At 43.2% G+C, this 21652-nt stretch overlaps 2 protein-coding genes across 2 annotated transcripts; both read left to right on the top strand.

The window, feature by feature from the left end:
* The first annotated feature begins 72 nt into the window (after positions 1 to 72).
* On the top strand, positions 73 to 7796 carry LOC134059818 (aldehyde dehydrogenase, mitochondrial-like). The gene is made up of 13 exons (XM_062516326.1): positions 73 to 218; positions 1273 to 1377; positions 1696 to 1836; positions 2444 to 2523; positions 2884 to 2995; positions 4025 to 4153; positions 4368 to 4481; positions 5334 to 5436; positions 5808 to 5992; positions 6322 to 6486; positions 6582 to 6739; positions 6895 to 7009; positions 7559 to 7796. Exons 1-13 carry the CDS (start codon positions 102 to 104, stop codon positions 7589 to 7591), a joined length of 1557 nt encoding a protein of 518 aa, XP_062372310.1. The 5' UTR covers positions 73 to 101; the 3' UTR covers positions 7592 to 7796.
* Positions 7797 to 11239: 3443 nt separating this feature from the next.
* Positions 11240 to 21438, top strand: LOC134059817 (aldehyde dehydrogenase, mitochondrial-like). Its single transcript, XM_062516325.1, has 13 exons — positions 11240 to 11442; positions 12138 to 12242; positions 12598 to 12738; positions 14069 to 14148; positions 15499 to 15610; positions 17750 to 17878; positions 18038 to 18151; positions 18245 to 18347; positions 18669 to 18853; positions 19188 to 19352; positions 19442 to 19599; positions 19757 to 19871; positions 21093 to 21438. Exons 1-13 carry the CDS (start codon positions 11326 to 11328, stop codon positions 21123 to 21125), a joined length of 1557 nt encoding a protein of 518 aa, XP_062372309.1. The 5' UTR covers positions 11240 to 11325; the 3' UTR covers positions 21126 to 21438.
* Positions 21439 to 21652: the final 214 nt, after the last annotated feature.

The raw sequence follows: 21652 nt of genomic DNA on the forward strand, positions 1-21652 counted from the left end.
AACACCACCGTTTGAAAGTTGACGGTGAGAAGTCAAACCCTGTCACCCTAACGCCTCTGTACTCTCCCCAGATCCGTCGCACTAAGGAATAGCAAGTTACCATGCTGCGCACGGTGTTGACTCGAACTTTTCCCCCGCTGTCGAGGATCTCAGCGTGCCAATATTCCGCTGTAGCTATCCCTGCACCGAACACTCAGCCCGATGTACATTTCAACAAGGTAATGTCAAGTAGCCAGCGTGTGAGACGCAAAAGACGCATGACAAAAAGTTTGACAACTTAGGCTAGCTTTCATTTTATGCAACTGCAGACATGTTGTAGATAATTCCTTGGATAAATCACTGGAAAGACGTGTAAAGCATGGCCTACTTGTTGCTTTTGAAACAGTAACTAACTGCGTTTGATTTGATTCATGTCACGCGCAAGTCTACAGGCTATATGGTTCGCAGCGCGCGAGACGCAATACAGACGCATCAGCGTGCCAAAAAGTTTGACAACTAATGCTAGCTTTCATTTTATGCAACTGCATATGTTGTAGCTTCATTCTAGAGATCCATCCAAAAATGTGTATAGTAGCCTATATGTGTTACTTTTAAAACGTGTAGTTGATTACGCGCAAGTGTACCCTACAGGCTACTAGACTTGACCTACTGTATAAGCCTTTAGTTTCACCCGTTTTCTTAAGAAGCCCTGTCTAATTCATTTGGAGGCACAGCAATATATTTAGAAACTTCCAGAACGTTTGTGTAGCTGTGTGCAACCCCCGGATGTGACAATGGATGAAGTAGTCTACCTGTCATGTGAAATTCCTGAGCTGTAGGGTCGAGGGTCAAGAGCATAACTCATCGTAAAGCCGGTGAAAAAGACCTACAGTAAATTTCATGGCTTTTGCATTGCATTGCAGTGCCTAAATCTCGTGCACTCCTAAAATTAATATTTTGGAAACAACTGAATTTGTAAGTTCCCCTTATCTTCAGAGAAAGCGAGACATATTTGGTACTAATACATGTTGACCCACTTCGGGAGGTTAAACAAGGCTTGCTACCCTTGCACTATGTTTCTCCACATGAAGCTCTCTTCTGGCTACTCTATTGAAATATAACCCAATGTGATATTATTTTTCCCAATTGGAGAGATTCATTTATTATGTTGACCAGTACTAGAACATTTACAGATGGAAACATGTACATGTTGTAGGCTACTGACTTTATGTACAAGAGTACAGTTACTCCTGTTTTGGTGGTCTGAATGGCATGTTTGTGTTTTTTCTGCAGCTCTTCATCAACAATGAGTGGCAGGATGCTATCAGCAAGAAGACCTTCCCCACCATCAACCCTTCTACTGGAGAAGTCATCTGCCATGTTGCAGAGGGAGACAAGGTGTGTGTGTGTGTGTGTGTGTGTGTGTGTGTGTGTGAGAGAGAGAGAGAGAGAGAGAGAGAGAGAGAGAGAGGAGATATATGCATGAGTGTCAATGTGGCAGTGTTGAATGTAGTTGTCTTGGAGTCAAGATTATCACATTTCACAGTGTCAAGAGACACGACATTTCGTGCTGCTTGAATGAAGTTTGTTGAGGTGTGCAAGTGAGCCTAGTCTGACACACACAGACACACACACACACACACACACACACACACACACACACACACACACCCTCTCTTTCTCTTGTCCCATGATTCTCTCTTCCTTTCCAATCAGGCTGATGTGGACAAGGCAGTAAAGGCAGCCAAGGATGCCTTCAGGTTGGGGTCACCATGGCGGCGGATGGATGCATCACACCGCGGGCTTCTCCTGAACCGTCTAGCTGACGCCATCGAGAGAGACGCCGCTTATCTGGCCGTAAGTGTAACCACTCGCTCCGTCTCATGCAGCTCCCTCTCTTCCCCATTCTGTCTCCTTCTTCTACCACTATTAATTCCTACCTAGGTCTAACTAGGTCTACAATGTACATGCATTGTAACTTGAATTTATTTTATTCCTTACTTTAGTAGGTCTGATGTAAAGGAGTCTGCTAAATGAATTGTGAAAACTAGTAAATCTCAATGTCTTGCCTGGTGCTCCTGCTAGTTGGCTGTGATCAGCTGGATTTCCCCATGCCTTTTGCAGGGGTTGCTGTGGTCATGCCGCTACAACGTTGCCTTTATCAGCTCTGAGTGGTTTTCACGCAGACCCTAAACTAGACCACAGAACTGCAGTTTGCAATTATCCGCAGTTGCAGATTTTGTGGGCAGAGTTGGTAAAATGGCTGAAATAGGAAACTGTTCCACCCTCAGGAAGTAAAGTTGAATGTGGTCATTAATCTTTGCAGCAGTGTTACTGCAGTATATAGAAAAATATTGTACATTATAAATAGGGTTTTTTTATTATTTGTTAATTTGATTGATGGCTAGTTTTGTAGACGTTGAGCAGTTGATCATGTGGACTAACTTGACCTCTTGTTTTCCAGGAACTAGAGACCCTTGACAATGGGAAGCCTTATGCCATAGCCTTTATGTTTGATGTCCCCATGGTCGTAAAGGTTCTCAGGTATGTGTCCGCTTGCGGGAGAGAGAAATCAGGGGCTAGTAGCCCCGATTTGGCCCCAGTTAGCACCCGTGCCAAGAGGTGTGAGCGCAATTAGCCCTGGCATGGCCTGGCCAGCTCGGCTTTGGCCCGACGGCCTGAAAGCGGCTATTGATAGAGACAGAACTCTGTATGTTCACTGGAGGGGATTGAGGAACACCGGGAGAAGTTCTCCAAATGACAACAAATGTATTATTAGTGTATTAGTGTAATCAATCAATATCTGTTCTGATTCTGTATCACTCTTTCTTTCTCTGTGTGTGTGGGTGTGTGTGTGGGTGTGCGTGTGGGTGTGCGTGTGCGTGCCCGTGCGCGTGTGTGTAGGTACTATGCTGGATGGGCTGATAAGTGGGAGGGCAAGACCATCCCCATTGATGGAGATTACTTCTGCTACACCAGACATGAGCCCATAGGAGTGTGTGGCCAGATAATTCCTGTAAGTCAATAGTGTGTGTGTGTGTGTGGTGGTGGTGGTCGGGGGGGGGGGGGGGGGGGGGGCTGCTGGCCAACTGAAAGAGGTTAATGCTGGGAATGCTTGCTAGGAATACCTTTATCAACTTTTTGCGAAAACCCAGCTGAACAAATGGAAAAAGGGCTCTCAGAAACCAGCTATTTTGGAAGTATGGAAACAGATGAGGACGTGCACAAATACAGTAAAATGATTCACTGGTAACTGGGTTCCTAAGCGATTTGGCCCTAAATATAAGAAAGCAGCACAAGCCCAAAAACAATGCATGAATGATCTTTTATGAAGGGCTGACAAATGGTTGAAGACATAAGGTTATACAGATTGTTGAAGATGAAGTGATGCAGATCCTACATTCTGCAGACATGTGTGCTCACCACAGTCTTACTGACTCGGGAGACATGGAGAGGAAAGGTGCCTGAAGTCAGTGGAGTTCAGTCACCGTGTGCTCAGTGGTCTGCAGAGGTTTGGTTTTGAGTAGAAAAGGGGATGGTGGACCTGGAGAGGGAAAATGAGGGGGGGGGGGGGGGGTAGGTTCAGTCGAGGACATTCCACTGGAGCGCTGCCAGCTTCTGTAACGGAAACATTCGCCTCAGCCATTGGTCAGGAAGTATAACATTTGTGTGGTGCCCCCAGAAATATCCCCCTATGCTACAATTGCCCACTGACATGAACCTTACCCTTACCCACACTGGATTTGCACTTTTAATAGGACGGTTAATGATCTTCAGTAGAATACTTAGTCACACAGGGGAAACCATCATTATCTGTAGCTACTGTCGAGGAAACTCCCATAAACTGGACCAATTAATCAGTTGAACAGATAATATATTTTTTTTCAACTTTTTTGTTTCTTTATCAAATAGTTAGTTAAAGGTATTAGTATCATTTGGGTAGTTCATTTCTGAAAATATATGCCATTTTGTGCCATTTACTTCACAATGAAACTGTTATGATCGAGCAATCCTTTCCTCCTGTTCCCCTGTTTCTGTTCTCCAGTGGAATGTTCCTCTGCTGATGCAGGCGTGGAAGCTGGGTCCTGCTCTGGCCACAGGCAACACTGTGGTCATGAAGGTGGCCGAGCAGACCCCCCTCACCGGCCTCTATGTGGCCAACCTCATCAGGGAGGTGCGTACACACACCCCAACACACATACGTTTTACCAAGTCGCTTTGGTTAAAAAGTGTCAGCCAAATGTAATGTAATGTAATACCGGACACATGCTGAGATTTGCAGATCCAAAGACCGTTGTATTAGTCAAGTATAAAAACACCTTTCACAAAGTAAATCATAATCAAGAGTATACACGCTAGGCATGCCTTTATATCCATGCTTGCTTCAGGTGGGATTTCCCCCTGGTGTGGTGAACATCATTCCTGGGATGGGTCCATCAGCTGGGGCTGCCATTGCTTCGCACCACGATGTGGACAAGGTGGCCTTCACAGGGTCCACGGAGGTCAGAAACATCCCTCGTCTCTTTCCCCCTCTCTATTCACCTTATTCGGCCACGCCGATTCTAAAAGTTTCTTTTCTTCCGCCTTGTGCTCAACATTCCCGGTCGGCAAGTTCCAGCTACTAGCTAAATTGGGATAATAACACGGCAGAAGAGAATGGAGAGGCTATCTTGGGAGGAAACAATTGTACTTCGCAACCCAAGGCTATTCACGTCTACAGAATGGGTAGATAACATGCGCCAGTGGCCTCCCATATCGAATGGAGACATATTTTAGAGACGGACTGGCCATTCTCAGGTAACTATGTTAAGAAAGTCATTACCAGAGAGCTCCGCTTCAGAGTCTTGGGTCATTACAGAATCTAAATAAACGTTCCTAACTTGAGGATGACCCATAACATATGATGTCAGTCATCTCGATAGAACTCTGCTATCTCAATCGCAAGGAATGTACTGCTCAACTAGACTGGGTAAACCCAGCCCAATCTGCCACCGATTTGATTTCGGCCTGCAGCTTAGGCTGGAATCCTCCAATTTTTTAATCCTGCTTCTGTACAAATCTGCAGAGACCAATCACCTTATCCACCTGGCGCACCTGAATCATTTGAACTCTGCCTGTTGATCATGCCTCTTGTGCAGTACAAGATACAGAGCAGACTCTCCAGACTAATGTTCAATCTTAAAAGATTGAGCTCGGTCTGGTGATAGTCAAGCTACTGCTCAATGCAAAGTTCGGATACAACACAGGCAATGATGGCGCAGTCGGAGTACGTTGGGTAAGGTAAGAGCTCCACTGTCTCAACAGGTGTGTATTAGATCAGATGATGCATCTAAATGATTGTATGCCTTCTGCAGGTGGGCCACCTGATCCAGCAGGCTTCAGGTACCAGTAACCTGAAGAAGGTCACCCTGGAACTGGGAGGAAAGAGCCCCAACATCGTCTTGTCTGATGCTAACAGTGAGCTGCCCCCCCACCCTCCTTATGCTTTGTCATACTGACACAAAACTTGACTCGAAATGAAAGCCAAGAATACTAACGTTTGGTTAATTTTTGGGGGGAACATTTTCACATCATAATACTACAATGAATCATTAGTCTTCATACCAAAATGCTGGGATGCAACAACTACAACAACTTGTGTTTGACTTGAGTGTTTGAGTGTGGTCACCTGAATTCACACGTGTGTGTGTGTGTGTGTGTGTGTGTGTGTGTGTGTGTGTGTGTGTGTGTGTGTGTGTGTGTGTGTGTGTGTGTGTGTGTGTGTGTGTGTGTGTGTGTGTGTGTGTGTGTGTGTGTGTGTGTGTGTGTGTGTGTGTGTGTGTGGATAGTGGAGGAGGCTGTGGAGCAGTCGCACTTTGCCCTGTTCTTTAACCAGGGCCAGTGCTGTTGTGCTGGATCCCGCACCTACGTGCAGGAGAGCATCTATGACGAGTTTGTGGCGCGTAGCGTGGAGAGAGCCAAGAACAGAGTGGTGGGAGACCCGTTCAACCTCAAGACTGAGCAGGGACCTCAGGTATATTTTGAAAGACACGGTGTCAATTACACTTAGTTAAACACTTCTCTTTCTGCTTTGATGTTTATCATTGAGGTTTTAAAGCACATTGGGCACATCAGGTCACACAAGACTTCAAAACATCCTGAACTGCAAAATAACTATTGTTACCTTTTGTGTTCAGCCATTTTTCTTATCATTTTGTCATTCTTGGGTTCACATCAAAATAAGTATTTTGCACATGACAGGAAAAGCACAAATATTTCAGTGTGTGCATGCCCTTGCAGATGTATTTCATGTAATACTTGCACATGTTTGCTTAATACTGAGCGGTCTCCCTTCACGTTCAGGTGGATGAGGAGCAGTTCAACAAGATCCTGGGGTACATCAGCAGTGGCAAGAAAGAGGGCGCCAAGCTGATGTGTGGGGGAGGCGTGGCAGCTGACCGGGGCTACTTCATCCAGCCCACTATATTCGGGGACGTTCAGGACAACATGACCATCGCTCGAGAGGAGGTAGGAAGATCTGTGGCTGTGGTTGTAAGGTATTGCCATGGGCATTGCCATTCAGTAGAATTTATGCTCAATAAATGCAAATTTTTGCCTGTCAGATTTTCGGCCCAGTCATGCAGATCCTGAAGTTCAAGACGGTTGAGGAGGTTGTGGAGAGGGCCAATGACACCAAGTATGGGCTGGCAGCTGGAATCTTCACCAAGGACATCGATAAAGCCCACTATATCTCCAATGGCCTTCGGGCAGGAACTGTTTGGTAATTATTTGTTCATCTCAAAGCCCTCTTAGCACAAGAAGGCTGCTTTGTGTCAGTTTCTTGTTCTTGCTACTTGTTTAAGCGGCAATCAGTAGTGGAGATATACACACCAGTGTGGTTAACTGCTGAGTATTGATCATTCTTTGCTTTGTCAGGATCAACTGCTATAATGTATTTGGAGCCCCAGCTCCATTCGGTGGCTACAAGGTCTCAGGCATTGGCCGTGAAATGGGAGAGTATGGTCTGGACATCTACACAGAAGTCAAAACCGTAAGAATAAACCTTTGCTTCAAACAATTGTCCGACTATCTGGGAAATGTTAGTGAAGATGGTGACAGAGGTTAGTTGACAGTCCCTGCATATACATAGTTCTTTTTCTAATTTTGTTTTAATCCTTAAAGACAAGTCAGTATTAGTAGTGCAGAAAATGAAATGCTTCAAGGCCTGTATTGAATGTCTGAATGTCTACAATGTACAGTATGCAGGAATATTAATAGTTAACATTTGTTCCTGTGCTGTTGAATGTTAATATTTTACGACATGTCTTTTATGCATTAGATGAATTTAGAGGGCCTGGGCATGCAAATAACTACAACACTGTACACAGTCATTTTAAAATGTTTTATTATAAGGGTTGTTTCCCATTTTGATGATAAAATGACCCACCACAAAATAATCTGTGACAGTATAGATAAGTATATTTTGTATTGTGCCACTGTATTCTACTGCCATAAAAGAAATTACCAGTGATTCAATCAAACATCTGGAAAAAATAGTAAGTGTTTTCATGGTCTAATGATGTATTTACTTTTCTTGCAGGTGACAATCAAAGTTCCCCAGAAAAACTCTTAAAGATCGAGGTTTGAATCCCAGTCCACAGGAGATCTAATACCTTGATTTATCACTATACTATACAATGTAGCGCTTCTTTTCTTCTGAATAACTGTATGATTGTACTAATCCAGCCTCACATCTTAAACTGCAGTCAGGAGCTCCAGGCACAGCCGAATTTTTTGTTCTCCGAGTGTAAGCTTGATGTAGCCTATGTTTTTACGGCAAAAATGTGAATTTTGAACACAACTGTTTTATGTAATAAAAGCTTTAACACTAGTGTATACGGAAGGTTCTTTGAAGGTCCTGTCATAGTAAAGTAAAGTAAATTATCTCTTTTTTTTCTGATGTGGCTATCCCTCCTCCAATCTGGCTCTCCCTCCTCCAATTTGAACACTGAGAAATTACTTGTATCTAAGGAAGGCATACCTGATACTAGAGAAGATCCCGTGTAAGCCTATAGTTAAGTCAAAGTTAGGGAACGTGAATGTGAAGTTGGCTTGCAGCTATGAAATCCAGATTCTGCAAGACAGGAAAAGAACACATGATAATGTATTAATAATAACTGTAATATTGAAGTGCTCATGACATGAGGTAGATGAGCAGAACAGGTTGATTGACTTTATTGTAAGGGTGGGTGCTATTTCTGAGTGTTCCAACAGAGTGTCATGCTGCCATCTAGCATGACTCAGCAAGTAAAGTGTGCTGTGTCATGCATTATTGTCGAGGGCACAGGTACTCCAATCATAGTAATGCATGAAACAGCACAAAAGGTTCTATTTTCTTGGCAAAGAATCCATGGTTCTATATAGCACCAACAAGCACCCTTTTTTCTGAGAGTGTGACAAGAGACAGTTTCTGAAATTAGGTGCTAAAGCTATTGCCATATTTGCTTATAGGAATGATAGTGCCACAGTGTGACACTTGATTTAGATCCCCATAACCATATTCTTGCATGCTCACAGCCACAGGCTGGTGAGTGAAAAGGGCCCCTGTACACTCCAGCCAGTCCCCCAGAACAACCCTCTCCCCTCTGCCTGCCACAAGCCTAGTTATGGACTCTTCCCGACCCCCTCCTCCAGCACTAAAGTTGGGGGGGCCCTTAAAGGTATACTATGCAACGTTTCATTACCGGTCGAACTGTGTTTTTTTTGGCCGCTCTAGTGGTCTGTAGCGGTAAAACCACACTTGCAACTTCAGGAGACACCGGGCACGCACCCATGCTCTACTCCAGGAAGTGTCATGTAAAGTCTCATGAACAGGCACGGCAGACTGACCGATTGAGGAGTTTTGTCAAATATACACGCTAAAGCTGTAGGGGAAGCTCTGCAGAGAAATATGCAAGCATAAAACGAGCGAAAATGAAAAGTGAAAGCGAAACCGGCGATGAAATCGCCAATCCTGCATAGTATACCTTTAAGGGGAAGGGAGGACCATTGAAGTGTGGGGGGAAAGTGAGGAGGGTGAGTGAGAGAGTCATTTGATGACAGAGAGAGTGTTGGAGTGGGGTCAGGTGTCTGTTGAATGTGAGGTAGAAGTTCATACGATCCATGGCAAGAATCATAAACAGTATCTTAATGGGTTTGGAACTGGCATTTGGGAAACCAATTGAGCTGGTGCTGCATGGGTTTCTCTCATGCATTGGTAACGACAGACGGTCCAGGTACAGTATGTCTACTTCACCATTTCACCAGTTTTTCTTGAGCCATTTTTTCTCCCTTTAAGTATCACCAGGTTCATCACATTCGATACTTTGCAGCAATATGATGTGATTCATTTCAATACTGCGGCCTATTATCAATATGAAATTATAGATCTCACACACACACATACCACACACCCCAACCCCATACACACATGCCATTTCATCACCACCACCCCCCCACACACACACACACACACACACACACATAATTAATATAATTTATCTTTAAAGTTGACCTCTTGAACACAATAAATTGCATTACCTTGAAATCCTTTTAGGAGTATATGACAATAAAATTTGAGCTTTGAGGCTGTCAAAATGCTTTAACTGCATGTTCAAATTCACCATTAACTACATATATGTGGTTATACACACAGTTGTCTTTTGAAAGCAGTGTTTTGAAGGCTATTCCAAGCATTTCATCTTCATCACCCAGTTGTGTTGTAGGCCTAGTGATTGCTCCCACTTATGTTTTAATTCCATGCTATTAGTTGATGGACAGCAGACAGCACCATGTTTTGACTCAGAGTTGAACCATCGATTTAATAAGCGACACAAGCACTTTTGTGATCAGAGTAAGGAATTGAAGGTGATAGGCCATTGATCACCTTGTTCTTTACTTGCGGTGAAAAGTAACAGATGTTGGATGTTGGAATTTTTGCAACAGTTATTGTTTACCTTTTCTAGACACTACAAAAAACAGCAAAGGATACATGATCTCTGGAATGGCATTTTGTACATTATGAGACTGTTAAGTGCCCATGATGTATCTACAGGGTGACATTGATCACAGGGTTTATTTTCATGCGTGTGTATCGCCCTCTGCAGGAGAGAGACACGTGACACGTGGACAGAAGACATTAACTCAATGCCCAGGTTGGCAATTTTTCTTCATGAGGACAATACCCACCAAAACCTCGAATCAGAAATATACTCTTCGATAGTATATTCCTGTTAGTTTACAGAAATGTTAAAGGTACAGTTTGTAGAGCTTTTAAATGAAAATAAATAAAAATTCTTCTATAGGGCAACTTATACTCAACAAATCACCACAAACTGAGTCACCGTTCAAGAAGAATAATGGTGGGGATGCCACCACTTTATGACAACTCTTCATACGACAAAGCTTCAGCAGCCGAGATGGGAGAAACTATGCACACAGCAACTTTTGCTAGAGTTCTTCATCAGGCAGTGGTACTTAAAAAAAATAATAAAAATAAAAAATAGGTAGGCCTACTGCATATTCTTGCATAAGAGTCAAGAAAGTCAAAACAAATAAATGTCAATAGACTTGAAGGTATGATCTCTTCTAGTTTGTGCCTCAGTCATACTTTCACACACCTTATCTACACCCCTAGCAATTTCATACTCTTAACAGACTGAGCTTGTTTGCCAGTCTGAAGTTCATCTCTGACTGTCTTTGTTGCCTATGCATTTACCAAGGCAGTAACAGTAGCATATATAGTCTATGATTTCAGACATGGCATACCACAAATTATGGCTGCCCAGTCTGAAATTGGTTGACGATTGAAATGTTCAGACAATGTGTCTTATCAGCACATGGCTAATAACGTCAACAAACTGTTAGGAAACAACCCAGGTATGGATTCACTCATCTTTTCCTGACCTTGTGAGACCAGTGCTCTAGCCATAAGGTTAATGAGAATATGATGAGAATGTGTTTTAGAGATAGGCCTACTTAAAAGATCATTAGGCTTACTGTGCATATACACTTAAATAACCTCACAAAATGTCACTTTTGTAGAATGCATTGCATCCTCTGACCTCTGTGCATCGACCGATCATTATCCATTGTCACACTTAACTTGCAATTTTTTCAGTGTTTTTCAGTTTGTTTGTTTTTTCAGTGATTTTTTCAGTGTGCATTGATCGACCCTTGTGTAGCCTTCTTCTGCGCAGACTCAGATTCCCATATCAGCATTCAGGGGCGGGCACACTGGACGTCAACGTCGAACTCGGATTAAACTTGGCTGTGTGAACGTCGCTACTCTCCCTGGACGCGTAGCACGAAGGAAAAGCAAGTTACACCATGCTGCGCACAGTGTTGACTCGAACTTTCCCCCAGCTGTCGAGGATCTCAGCGTGCCAATATTCCGCTGCAGCTATCCCTGCACCGAACACTCAGCCCGATGTACATTTCAACAAGGTAATGTCAGGTATAGGTTATACTGTAAATACGTTACCCAGCGTGCGAGACGCAACACAGACGCATCAGCGTGACAAAAAGTTGGACAACTGAGGCTAACTTTAATTTTATGCAACTGCAGATATGTTGTAGCGTATTAATTTGATAGATCCCTGGAAATGTGTAAAGTATGGCCTACTTGTTGCTTTTGAAACACTGTATGATTGCTGTCACGCGCAAGTCTACTGTAGAAACGAATTTGACCTAACCTATTAGCATTTAGTGACGCCAGCTTTCTGAAGAAGCCCTGTCTTAATTTCATTTGGAGGCACAGAAATATATTTAGAAAAGTCTGTTGAAGTGAATCCAGAACGTTTGTGTAGCTATGTGCAACCCCAGGATGTGACAATGGTTAGATGAAGTAGTCTACCTACCTGTCATGTGAAATTCCTGAGCTGTTACGGGGGTCAAGATCATAACTCATGTGTAAGCAGGTGAAAAAGACAAACTACACTAACTGTCACAGTCCTTGCATTGCAGTGCCTGAATCTCATGGATTTGTAGGATGAACCATAGCCACACTTATGAGTCACTAGAAGTTCTTCAGAGAAAGCAAGACCATGTATTTGGTACAAATACATGTTGACCCACAAGTGACCAGACCACTAGATCCTGTTTTGGTGGTCTGAATGGCGTGTTTGTGTTTTTCTGCTCAGCTCTTCATCAACAATGAGTGGCATGATGCCATCAGCAAGAAGACCTTCCCCACCATCAACCCCTCTACTGGAGAAGTCATCTGCCAGGTTGCAGAGGGAGACAAGGTGTGTGTGTGTGTGTGTGTGTGTGTGTGTGTGTGTGTGTGTGTGTGTGTGTGTGTGTGAGAGCGAGGTCCTTGAGTGTCCCTGAAGTGTAAGTAAGTGGCAATGTTGAATGTAGTTGCCTTGGAGTCATGATACTCACATTTCACAGTGTCAAAAGACACGGCATGTCGTGCTGCTTGAATGAAGTTTGTTGGAGTGTGTGAGCGAGCCAGCGAGCGAGCCCTTGAGTGTTTACTGAACGTTAGGTTAATGACCCAGCTCATTTCCTGCTCTGAGATATTGTACTTATCCCCCTCTCCCAACCCCCATCCTCTTCTCCCATGATTCCCCTTGCTCTCTCTTCCTTTCCAATCAGGCTGATGTGGACAAGGCCGTAAAGGCAGCCAAGGATGCCTTCAGGTTGGGGTCACCATGGCGGCGGATGGATGCATCACACCGTGGGCTTCTCCTATACCGTCTGGCTGACGCCATCGAGAGAGACGCCGCTTATCTGGCCGTAAGTGTAACCACTCGCTCCGTCTCATGCACTTCATTCTCTTCTGTTTCTACTAGACTTAGACTAGTGCTTAGAACATCTGCACTCTTTTCCTCTAGTACTGACTGATGCAGTATTAAGTCCGACCTACCTAAGGTCTCCCATGCATTGTAGCTTGAAGTGTTTTATTCCTTTTTTTTGTACAGTAAGTCTGCTGTAAAAGAGTTTGCTAAATGAATAAATTAATAGTATAATGTAATAGTAAATGTCAATGTCTAGCCTGGTGCTCCTGCTAAAATGATTGACTGAAATTCAAATACTGAATTATGACTTGAACTGCTCTGGCTATTGAGAAATGGATAAGAATATCAAAATGACCTTTGAACAGGATCTCCACACATGAATGTGGCCAAGCCAGAGAGGAATATTCGGGCCAGATGGAATAATATTAACCTTGTGCTGAAAGCACCAAGCCGTTTGTTTTGACTGTGAACGTTTGCATCATCTTATTATATTCTATATGACAAAATTGCATTTGATAATATAGCTGAATGCTCTATCTATAAAAAGGGGCACCCTCCCATATGGTCAACAAATGAATTATCAGCTTAGCGCTGGACAAAGTTGTTTGTTTAACTGCATGGCCATGAGACATCAGTAAGGCAGCTGTATACAGTGGAAATAGATGACAAAGGTGCTGATAGCATCGTGTTGCTTTTGAGCTCTAATAGTGTGTTGGGAAATTGGCCCATGGTGTTATACTGAACAATTGTTTTCCCATGTGATTCATCAGAGCTATCGGGAATTTTGTTGAATACGTGTGGTATAAAGACTGTTAACCTAAGGTTGCGCAATCTCTAAACTGCTGAATCATTTAGCAACAGTGGAATGGCCTTGGGAGGGCCGCGATCAGCTGGATTTCCCCATGCCTTTTGCAGGGGTTGCTGTGGTCATGGCGCTACAACGTTGTCTTGATCAGCTCGGAGTGGTTTTCACACAGACCTTAAACCAGACCACAGAGCCACAGTTCACAGTTAGCCGCAGATACAGATTTTGTGGGTAGAGTTTGTAAAATGGCTGATTTAGGGAAGTGTTCCACCCTCAGGAAGTGAAGTTAAATGTGGTCATTAATCTTTGTAGCAGTGTTGCTGCAGCATACAGAGACAATTGTATATTTTAGATAGCATTAATTCATTTGTTGATTTGATAGAGGGCAAGATTTGTAGACTTCGAGCGGTTGATCATGTGGATTCACTTTAATCTTGCCTGTCTGCGGCCAATGCTTTTTACTTACCCTACTTGAAGTTACATAACCACGGTCCCTGGCTTAACTTGACCTCTTGTTTTCCAGGAACTAGAGACCCTTGACAATGGGAAGCCTTATGCTGTGTCCTTTATGGTTGATGTTCCCATGGTCGTAAAGGTTCTCAGGTATGTGTCCGCATGCAGGAGAGAGATCATCTACTTACTGACTCTAGGGAGCTGCAGAGAGAATTAGTGGTGCAATCCTCAAACCTGGCAAAATATGCCAATCAACTACAGTCCAAACGACACTTCCCTCCATGCTCCTGAAGCAGCCTTTGCTGATTGGCTAGTGTACTGCTCAGTCCTGTCCATTGTGCAGTATTTGTGTCCCATTGACAGAGACAGAACACACCACCACACATGCTCACACACACACACACACACACACACACACACACACACACACACGCACACACGCACACAATGGAGGGGAACACCAAATAGAGAAATTCTCCAAAATGTGTATTATTGTAATCATATAATCCCATGTAATGATTCAAAGCTGCGTTTGGTTGAGTAGTGGAAGGCGATGAGAAAAAGAAAGCAGATTTGGTTCACGGCTGCAGTTGCTGCAGTTGCTGTAGTCCCTGTCTACAGTATGTCTACTGCACTAGTCTGAGTTGAGCTCTACGGTCACTTGTAGTGCATTAGGCTACTCATTTACTCAGTTCAGCCAGCCATTAGATGATAATTATGTGGTGACGCCACCATCTGGATAACATTTTACAAAGTATGTTGTGTCAGCCTAGTTATTTTTTAAAGCAGTGTTGAGGGTTAAAACAGTATTATGTAACATTACCTTATGACATTTGACCGAGACATGACTCTATGTGGCTGGGGTGAAGAAGGCAAGACTTTAATATTTAGCTAATTATACGGTACTTTATAAAGTGCCCCAAATAAGTAATCTTCTGCATGTTCAGAGTATGTGAATGTGGCAAATATAAGTGCAGTTCAGTAAGTTTTGTTTAACTTTGTTTAATGAAGAATTTCCCAGAACCGCTTTCAGTCTCACTGTATTATGGTCCGACCGAACCTACTCTATTGAGATCGTATGTATGGCTTCTTGTATGACTAGTTTAAGGAGAAATTCCTGTTATTAGTTCTCCTGCGTCACAAGACAGGCACGTGAAAATCTTTCTCTGAACTCTGACCTGGCATATCTGAAATTCAGAAAACACAGATGAGCGCCTCTGTTGCCTAAACTCAGGGATTAGTGAGGAATTATGTAATCCAGATGTAGTTTACCAGAACAAGCAAAGTCAGCAGAAGCTAAATACAAATGGCCATTGAAACGACCCCTTTGGTAATCGCACCTAATTAGTGTAATAAGTGGATTTCAACAGACACGGTCACTTTTTCGAGGATTAAAGACTGATCCTCCAAAACTTTCAGTGTCCTCAGACTAATGAAATGCATGTCGGATTACCTGTTCTGATTCTGTATCTCTCTCTCTCTTTGTGAGTGTGTGTGTAGGTACTATGCTGGATGGGCTGATAAGTGGGAGGGCAAGACCATCCCCATTGATGGAGATTACTTCTGCTACACCAGACATGAGCCCGTAGGAGTGTGTGGCCAGATCATTCCTGTAAGTCAATATTGTGTGTGTGTGTGTGTGTGTGTGTGTGTGTGTGGTGGTTGCTGGTGCTGGCCAACTGAAGGAGGTCATGGCTGAAAGACTTGTGATAGACTCTACTACAGTACATGCTGGGAATACTTGCTGGGAACACCTTTATTGACTTTTTGTGAAAACCCAGCTGGACAAAAAGTAAAAAGGACTCTCAGAAACCAGCCATTTTTGAAGTATCCACTAAATGGAAACGTATGAGGAGGTGCAGAAATGCAGAATAATGATTCACTGGTAACTGGGTTCCTAAGAGGTCCTAAATATAAGAATGCACCACAAAGGCAAAAATAATGCATGAATGATCTTTTATGAAGGGCTGACAAATGGTTGAAGACATAAGGTTATACAGATTGTTGAAGATGAGGTGATGCAGATCCTACATTCTGCAGACATGTGTGCTCACCACAGTTCAGTGAACTGTCTTACTGACTCGGGAGACATGGAGAGGAAAGGTGCCTGAAGTCAGTGGAGTTCAGTCACCGTGTGCTCAGTGGTCTGCAGAGGTTTGGTTTTGAGTAGAAAAGGGGATGGTGGACCTGGAGAGGGAAACAGAGGATGAGAAAAGAAGCAGACAGATCGAAGGAGGGTGGCGGGGTAGGTTCAGTCGAGGACATTCCACTGGAACGGTGCCAGCTTGTGTAACGGAAACGTTCACCACAGCCATTGGTCAGGTAGTGTAAACTTAGTGTGGTGCCTCTTGCCAGCCGAGTGCATGTTGTGTGTTTGGGGGGTGGGGGGGTGTTACTACATAGTATGTATGCGTGCAGCATATCTTTCAGGAAGGATAGGCTTTTCGTAATAGATTACATAACTAACTGTTTTTGTTGAAACGGAATAGAAATGTGTTCCTGACAGAATAAGAGCTACAGCAGCAGGATAAGGCAAGAGGAAGACAAGATAGCCCAGGAATGTGAGGGAGTTTTAATTACTAAGACTGCCTTCACCTTGCACCATTTCAAATGTGTACAGTGTATACATTTAAACAAATGTTTTGTCTATGAAACAGTTAAATGTTGCATGCTTATGTTTTGACCTTTACCGTCAAACATTATTTCCTGTAAGTGCTTTGTGAAGTCATTAACCTGCAGGCACGACTGTATCCACCATTGAAACCTGCCGTTTTGAATTTGGTGAGAGGGCCATGTGCAAAAGATGATGTCTACAGTTTCAACATCTATTCTTTTGATAGGGGTACTGGCAGGGGTTGCCATATACAGTATACATAGTAATGCAAGCATATAGAGGCCCCAGGGTGCTGTTATCTTAGAGGGATGTCATCATACATCATGTATCCCGCTCAATATAACTGCTGGAAATTCTGATTCAAAACAAAAACAACAATGGCTCCTAGTAGCAATGTTTTGGTTCCTTCATATCATTGCCTCAAAAGTAATTGCCTCCGCCTCCACTGATTGTGTGTGCGCGTGAATAATATGGTTGCTATGTGCTGACGCACATTCTGTTGCCGAGGCATTAGGAGACTGTTGGAATTGGTGTCAGCCAAACTTGCTTCAGAGTTCAGTTTTCATTTTGTTCAGGTTTGAGCCAGGTTCTTTACACGGTTTTGATGAGTTGCCAGAAATGCCCCTATGCTACAATTGCCCACTGACTGTGCTTGCCTCTTGAACCTTACCCTTACCCACACTGCACTTGCCCTTTTAATAGGACGGTTAATGGGGGTTGTGATATTCAGTAGAACGCTTAGTCACACAGGGGAAGCCGTCATTATCTGAAGCCACTGTCGAGGAAACTCCCATGAGCTGGACCAATTAATCAGTTAAACAGAGACAGACATTTTGTTTGTTTGCTTTTTTTTTACTTAGTTTAGTTTACTTAGTATGTTTTTTACTTATCTACCTGTAATAGTTATAGGTAGTAATATTATTTGGGTATCATACTTCATTTTTGCAATATATGCCATTTTGTCTTACAATCTATCGATCTATTTGTAAACTCGTGGAATATGGACAAACTAATCTATCTTAATCTGTTTCCCTAATGGCTTAATATTGCTTTTAACTGCTATAATGAACAGCTGGTGTATCTGATCTTAATTCCTTTCCCTCCATTCCCTCCCGTTCCCTTGTTTCTGTTCTCCAGTGGAATTTCCCACTTCTGATGCAGGCGTGGAAGCTGGGTCCTGCTCTGGCCACGGGCAACACTGTGGTCATGAAGGTGGCCGAGCAGACCCCCCTCACCGCCCTCTATGTGGCCAACCTCATCAGAGAGGTGCGTACAACACACCCCAACACACATACAGGATGCATCTTGAGATTTGCAGATACAAAGATCATTGTATTAATCAAGTATAAACAACACCTTTCACAAAGTAAATCATAATCAAGAGTATACACGCTAGGCATGCCTTTATATCCATGCTTGCTTCAGGTGGGATTTCCCCCTGGTGTGGTGAACATCATTCCTGGGATGGGTCCATCAGCTGGGGCGGCCATTGCTTCGCACCACGATGTGGACAAGGTGGCCTTCACGGGGTCCACGGAGGTCAGAAACATCCCTCGTCTCTCTCCCCTCTCTCCACTGTCTCTACAGGTGTGTATTAGATGATGCATCTAAATGATTGTATGCCTTCTGCAGGTGGGCCACCTGATCCAGCAGGCTTCAGGCACCAGTAACCTGAAGAAGGTCACCCTGGAACTGGGAGGAAAGAGCCCCAACATCGTCTTGTCTGATGCTAACAGTGAGCTGCCCCCCCCCCCCCCCCCCACACACACACACACCCTTATGCTTTGTCATACTGACACAAAATTAATATTCATGGGTTTCATCAGGTCCCTTGACACAGGTGTATAAACTAAGTGCTTGACTTTATACTCCTGTGGTGGCAAGGGACTTGATAAAAGCCCTGAATATTCATGCTTGCTTAATTTTTGGGGGAATAATATTTTCACATCATAATACTAAAATAATCATTTCTATAAAAACCAAAATGCTCTGTATTGTTCAGGGGTGCTATTTGATGAAAGGGGTATAACTTGAGTCTGTGTGTGTGTCTCAATAGTGGAGGAGGCTGTGGAGCAGTCGCACTTTGCCCTGTTCTTTAACCAGGGCCAGTGCTGTTGTGCTGGATCCCGCACCTACGTGCAGGAGAGCATCTATGACGAGTTTGTGGCGCGTAGCGTGGAGAGAGCCAAGAGCAGAGTGGTGGGAGACCCGTTCAACCTCAAGACTGAGCAGGGACCTCAGGTACATTTTGAAAGACGCTGAGCCAGTTACACTTAGTTACACACCTACTCTTTCTGCATTGGTCTGTGTATCAAATAGAAAAGAATTTAGTCACAGATGTTTATCATTGAGGTTTAAAAGCACATTTAACACATCAGGTGACACAACACTTCATGGCCTGAACTGAGAAGACAACTATCTTTGCCTTCTGTGTTCAACCATCATTTTCTCATTCTCAGGCTTACATCAACATAAGTATTTACACATGACAGGAAAAACACAGCCATTTCAGAATGTCCATGCACTTGCGCATGTTTGCTTGCCTCCTTACTGAGCGGTCCTCCTTCACGTTCAGGTGGATGAGGAGCAGTTCAACAAGATCCTGGGGTACATCAGCAGTGGCAAGAAAGAGGGCGCCAAGCTGATGTGTGGGGGAGGCGTGGCAGCTGACCGGGGCTACTTCATCCAGCCCACGATATTCGGGGGCGTCCAGGACAACATGACCATCGCTCGAGAGGAGGTAGGAAGATCTGTGGCTGTGGGTTTGAGGTATTGCCAGTGCCATTCAGTAGAATTTGTGCTCAATAAATACATATTTTTGCCTGTCAGATCTTCGGCCCAGTCATGCAGATCCTGAAGTTCAAGACCATTGAGGAGGCTGTGGAGAGGGCAAATGACAGCAAGTATGGCCTGGCAGCTGGAATCTTCACCAAGGACATCGATAAAGCCCACTATGTCTCCAATGGCCTTCGGGCAGGAACTGTTTGGTAATTCTTCATTCATCTCACAGCCCTCTTACCACAAGAAGGCTGCTTTGTGTCAGATCTTGAGGTTTCTTGTTCTTGCTACTTGTTTAAGATCAGCAGTGGAGATGCACACCAGTGTGGTTGACAACTGAGTATTGATCATTCTTTGCTTTGCCAGGATCAACTGCTATGACGTATTTGGAGCCCAAGCTCCATTCGGAGGCTACAAGGCTTCAGGCAATGGCCGTGAACTGGGAGAGTATGGTCTGGATAACTACACAGAAGTCAAAACCGTAAGAATAAACCTTTGCTTCAAACAATTGTTGGAAAATGTTACAGTGAAGATGGTGACGGAGGTTGGTTGATCACAGCTTGTGATTTACCCTGGGACTAGACAGCTTGTGTTGCTGTCCCTCAAGTGTTCCGTCAAAATTAAAATTGGCTTCCAGGCTGCAGAAAGCTTGGCACAGTTTGGAATGATGGGTGTTGCACAACCGTCATATCAGATAACTGTATATACCAGATAATTTGAACAAGCCACTGGAGAATGTTCTGTAGTAGGTCCTTCAAAGAGTTTGTTGGGTAAACATCAGATAGCATATGTATAAAAAAGATATGCTCGCCTCATAGACAGTAAATCAACTGGTTTTGCACATCTTATGAAACTGATCTGTGTGTGGGCTCACATCCTTTTTTGGAGCTTCCCTCAAAGATCAAACCAAAACACCGAAACACACCAATTCATGGTTACTCATTATGATGAATGTCACAATCATCATTATTAGGTTAGACTTGATTAGATTCAACGTTGTCATTGTGCAGAGGACAAGCACATAAGACAGGCAAGTTATGACATTATTCACAGATTCAGAGAGATTTTATTATGTTGCTTGACAAAGGGACATTTCATGAGCCTGTACAAAAATAAACTGTGTTCCTCAAAATTCCATAACATACCTCTTGGCCTGTCGGCACACCACTGATCTATTGTGTGGATATCAAAAATGTTACATCATACACACAGTCCCTGCATATCGTTAATTTTCTAATTTTCTTTTTATCCTTAAAGACAGTCAGTGGTGTTAGTTGTGAAGAAAATGAAATGCTTCCAGGCCTGTATTGTATGTCTGAATGTCTAAAATATATGATGGAATATTAACAGCTGACATTTGCTCCTGTGTTGTCTGTGAATATTAATATTCTACCACCGGCGTTTTTATGCATTAGATGAATTTAGAGGTCCTGGACATGAAAACAAATACAACACTGTACAGTCATTTTAGAATGTTTTATTATATGGGCTGTTTCCCATTTTTGGTGTCAAAATGACCAACCTCAAAATAATCTGACATTATTAGTAAGGTGATAAGTATATTTTTGCATTTTGTATTATACTGCCATAAAATCCATAATAGCTATGTGGAAATCCCCAGTGATTAAATCAAACATCTGGAAAAGTTAACAAGATTGTGTTGTGTTTTCATGGTTTAATGATGTATTTACTTTTCTTTCAGGTGACAATCAAAGTTCCCCAGAAAAACTCTTAAGGATAGAAGTTTGATTCCCAGTCCACAGAAGATCTATTAATATCTTGACTTATCACTACACAATGTAGCACTTCTTTTCTTCAGAATTACTGTGTAATTGTACTAATTCTGCCAGACCCTTCATCATCTTAATTTGCAGTCGGGAGTTCCAGCCACAGCATACTTGGCTCTGATAGGTCTTTGGTGCACAGGTGAATCTAAACAGTAACGCTTTTTTGTTCTCCGATTGTAAGCTTCATTATGTACATTTTTATGGCAAAAATGTGAAATTTGAACCCCACTGTTTTGTGTAATAAAAGCTTGGAACACTGTAGTGTACACTGAAGGTTATTTAGAAGACCTTTCATGGAGACGTGACAGCAATCTCTTTTTTTCTGATGTGCTTCACCCTCCCCTAGAGGGCAGGTTTGACCAAAATGACGGCAACGTAGTAGGCTAACGATTTCATGCCATCCATGGACAAAATGTTTTACTTTAGGTCTACAATAAAACATTCAATCTAAACACTGAGAAAATGACTGGTATCT

This window comes from Sardina pilchardus, chromosome 16, assembly GCF_963854185.1.
Source record: "Sardina pilchardus chromosome 16, fSarPil1.1, whole genome shotgun sequence".
NCBI lineage: Eukaryota > Metazoa > Chordata > Actinopteri > Clupeiformes > Clupeidae > Sardina > Sardina pilchardus.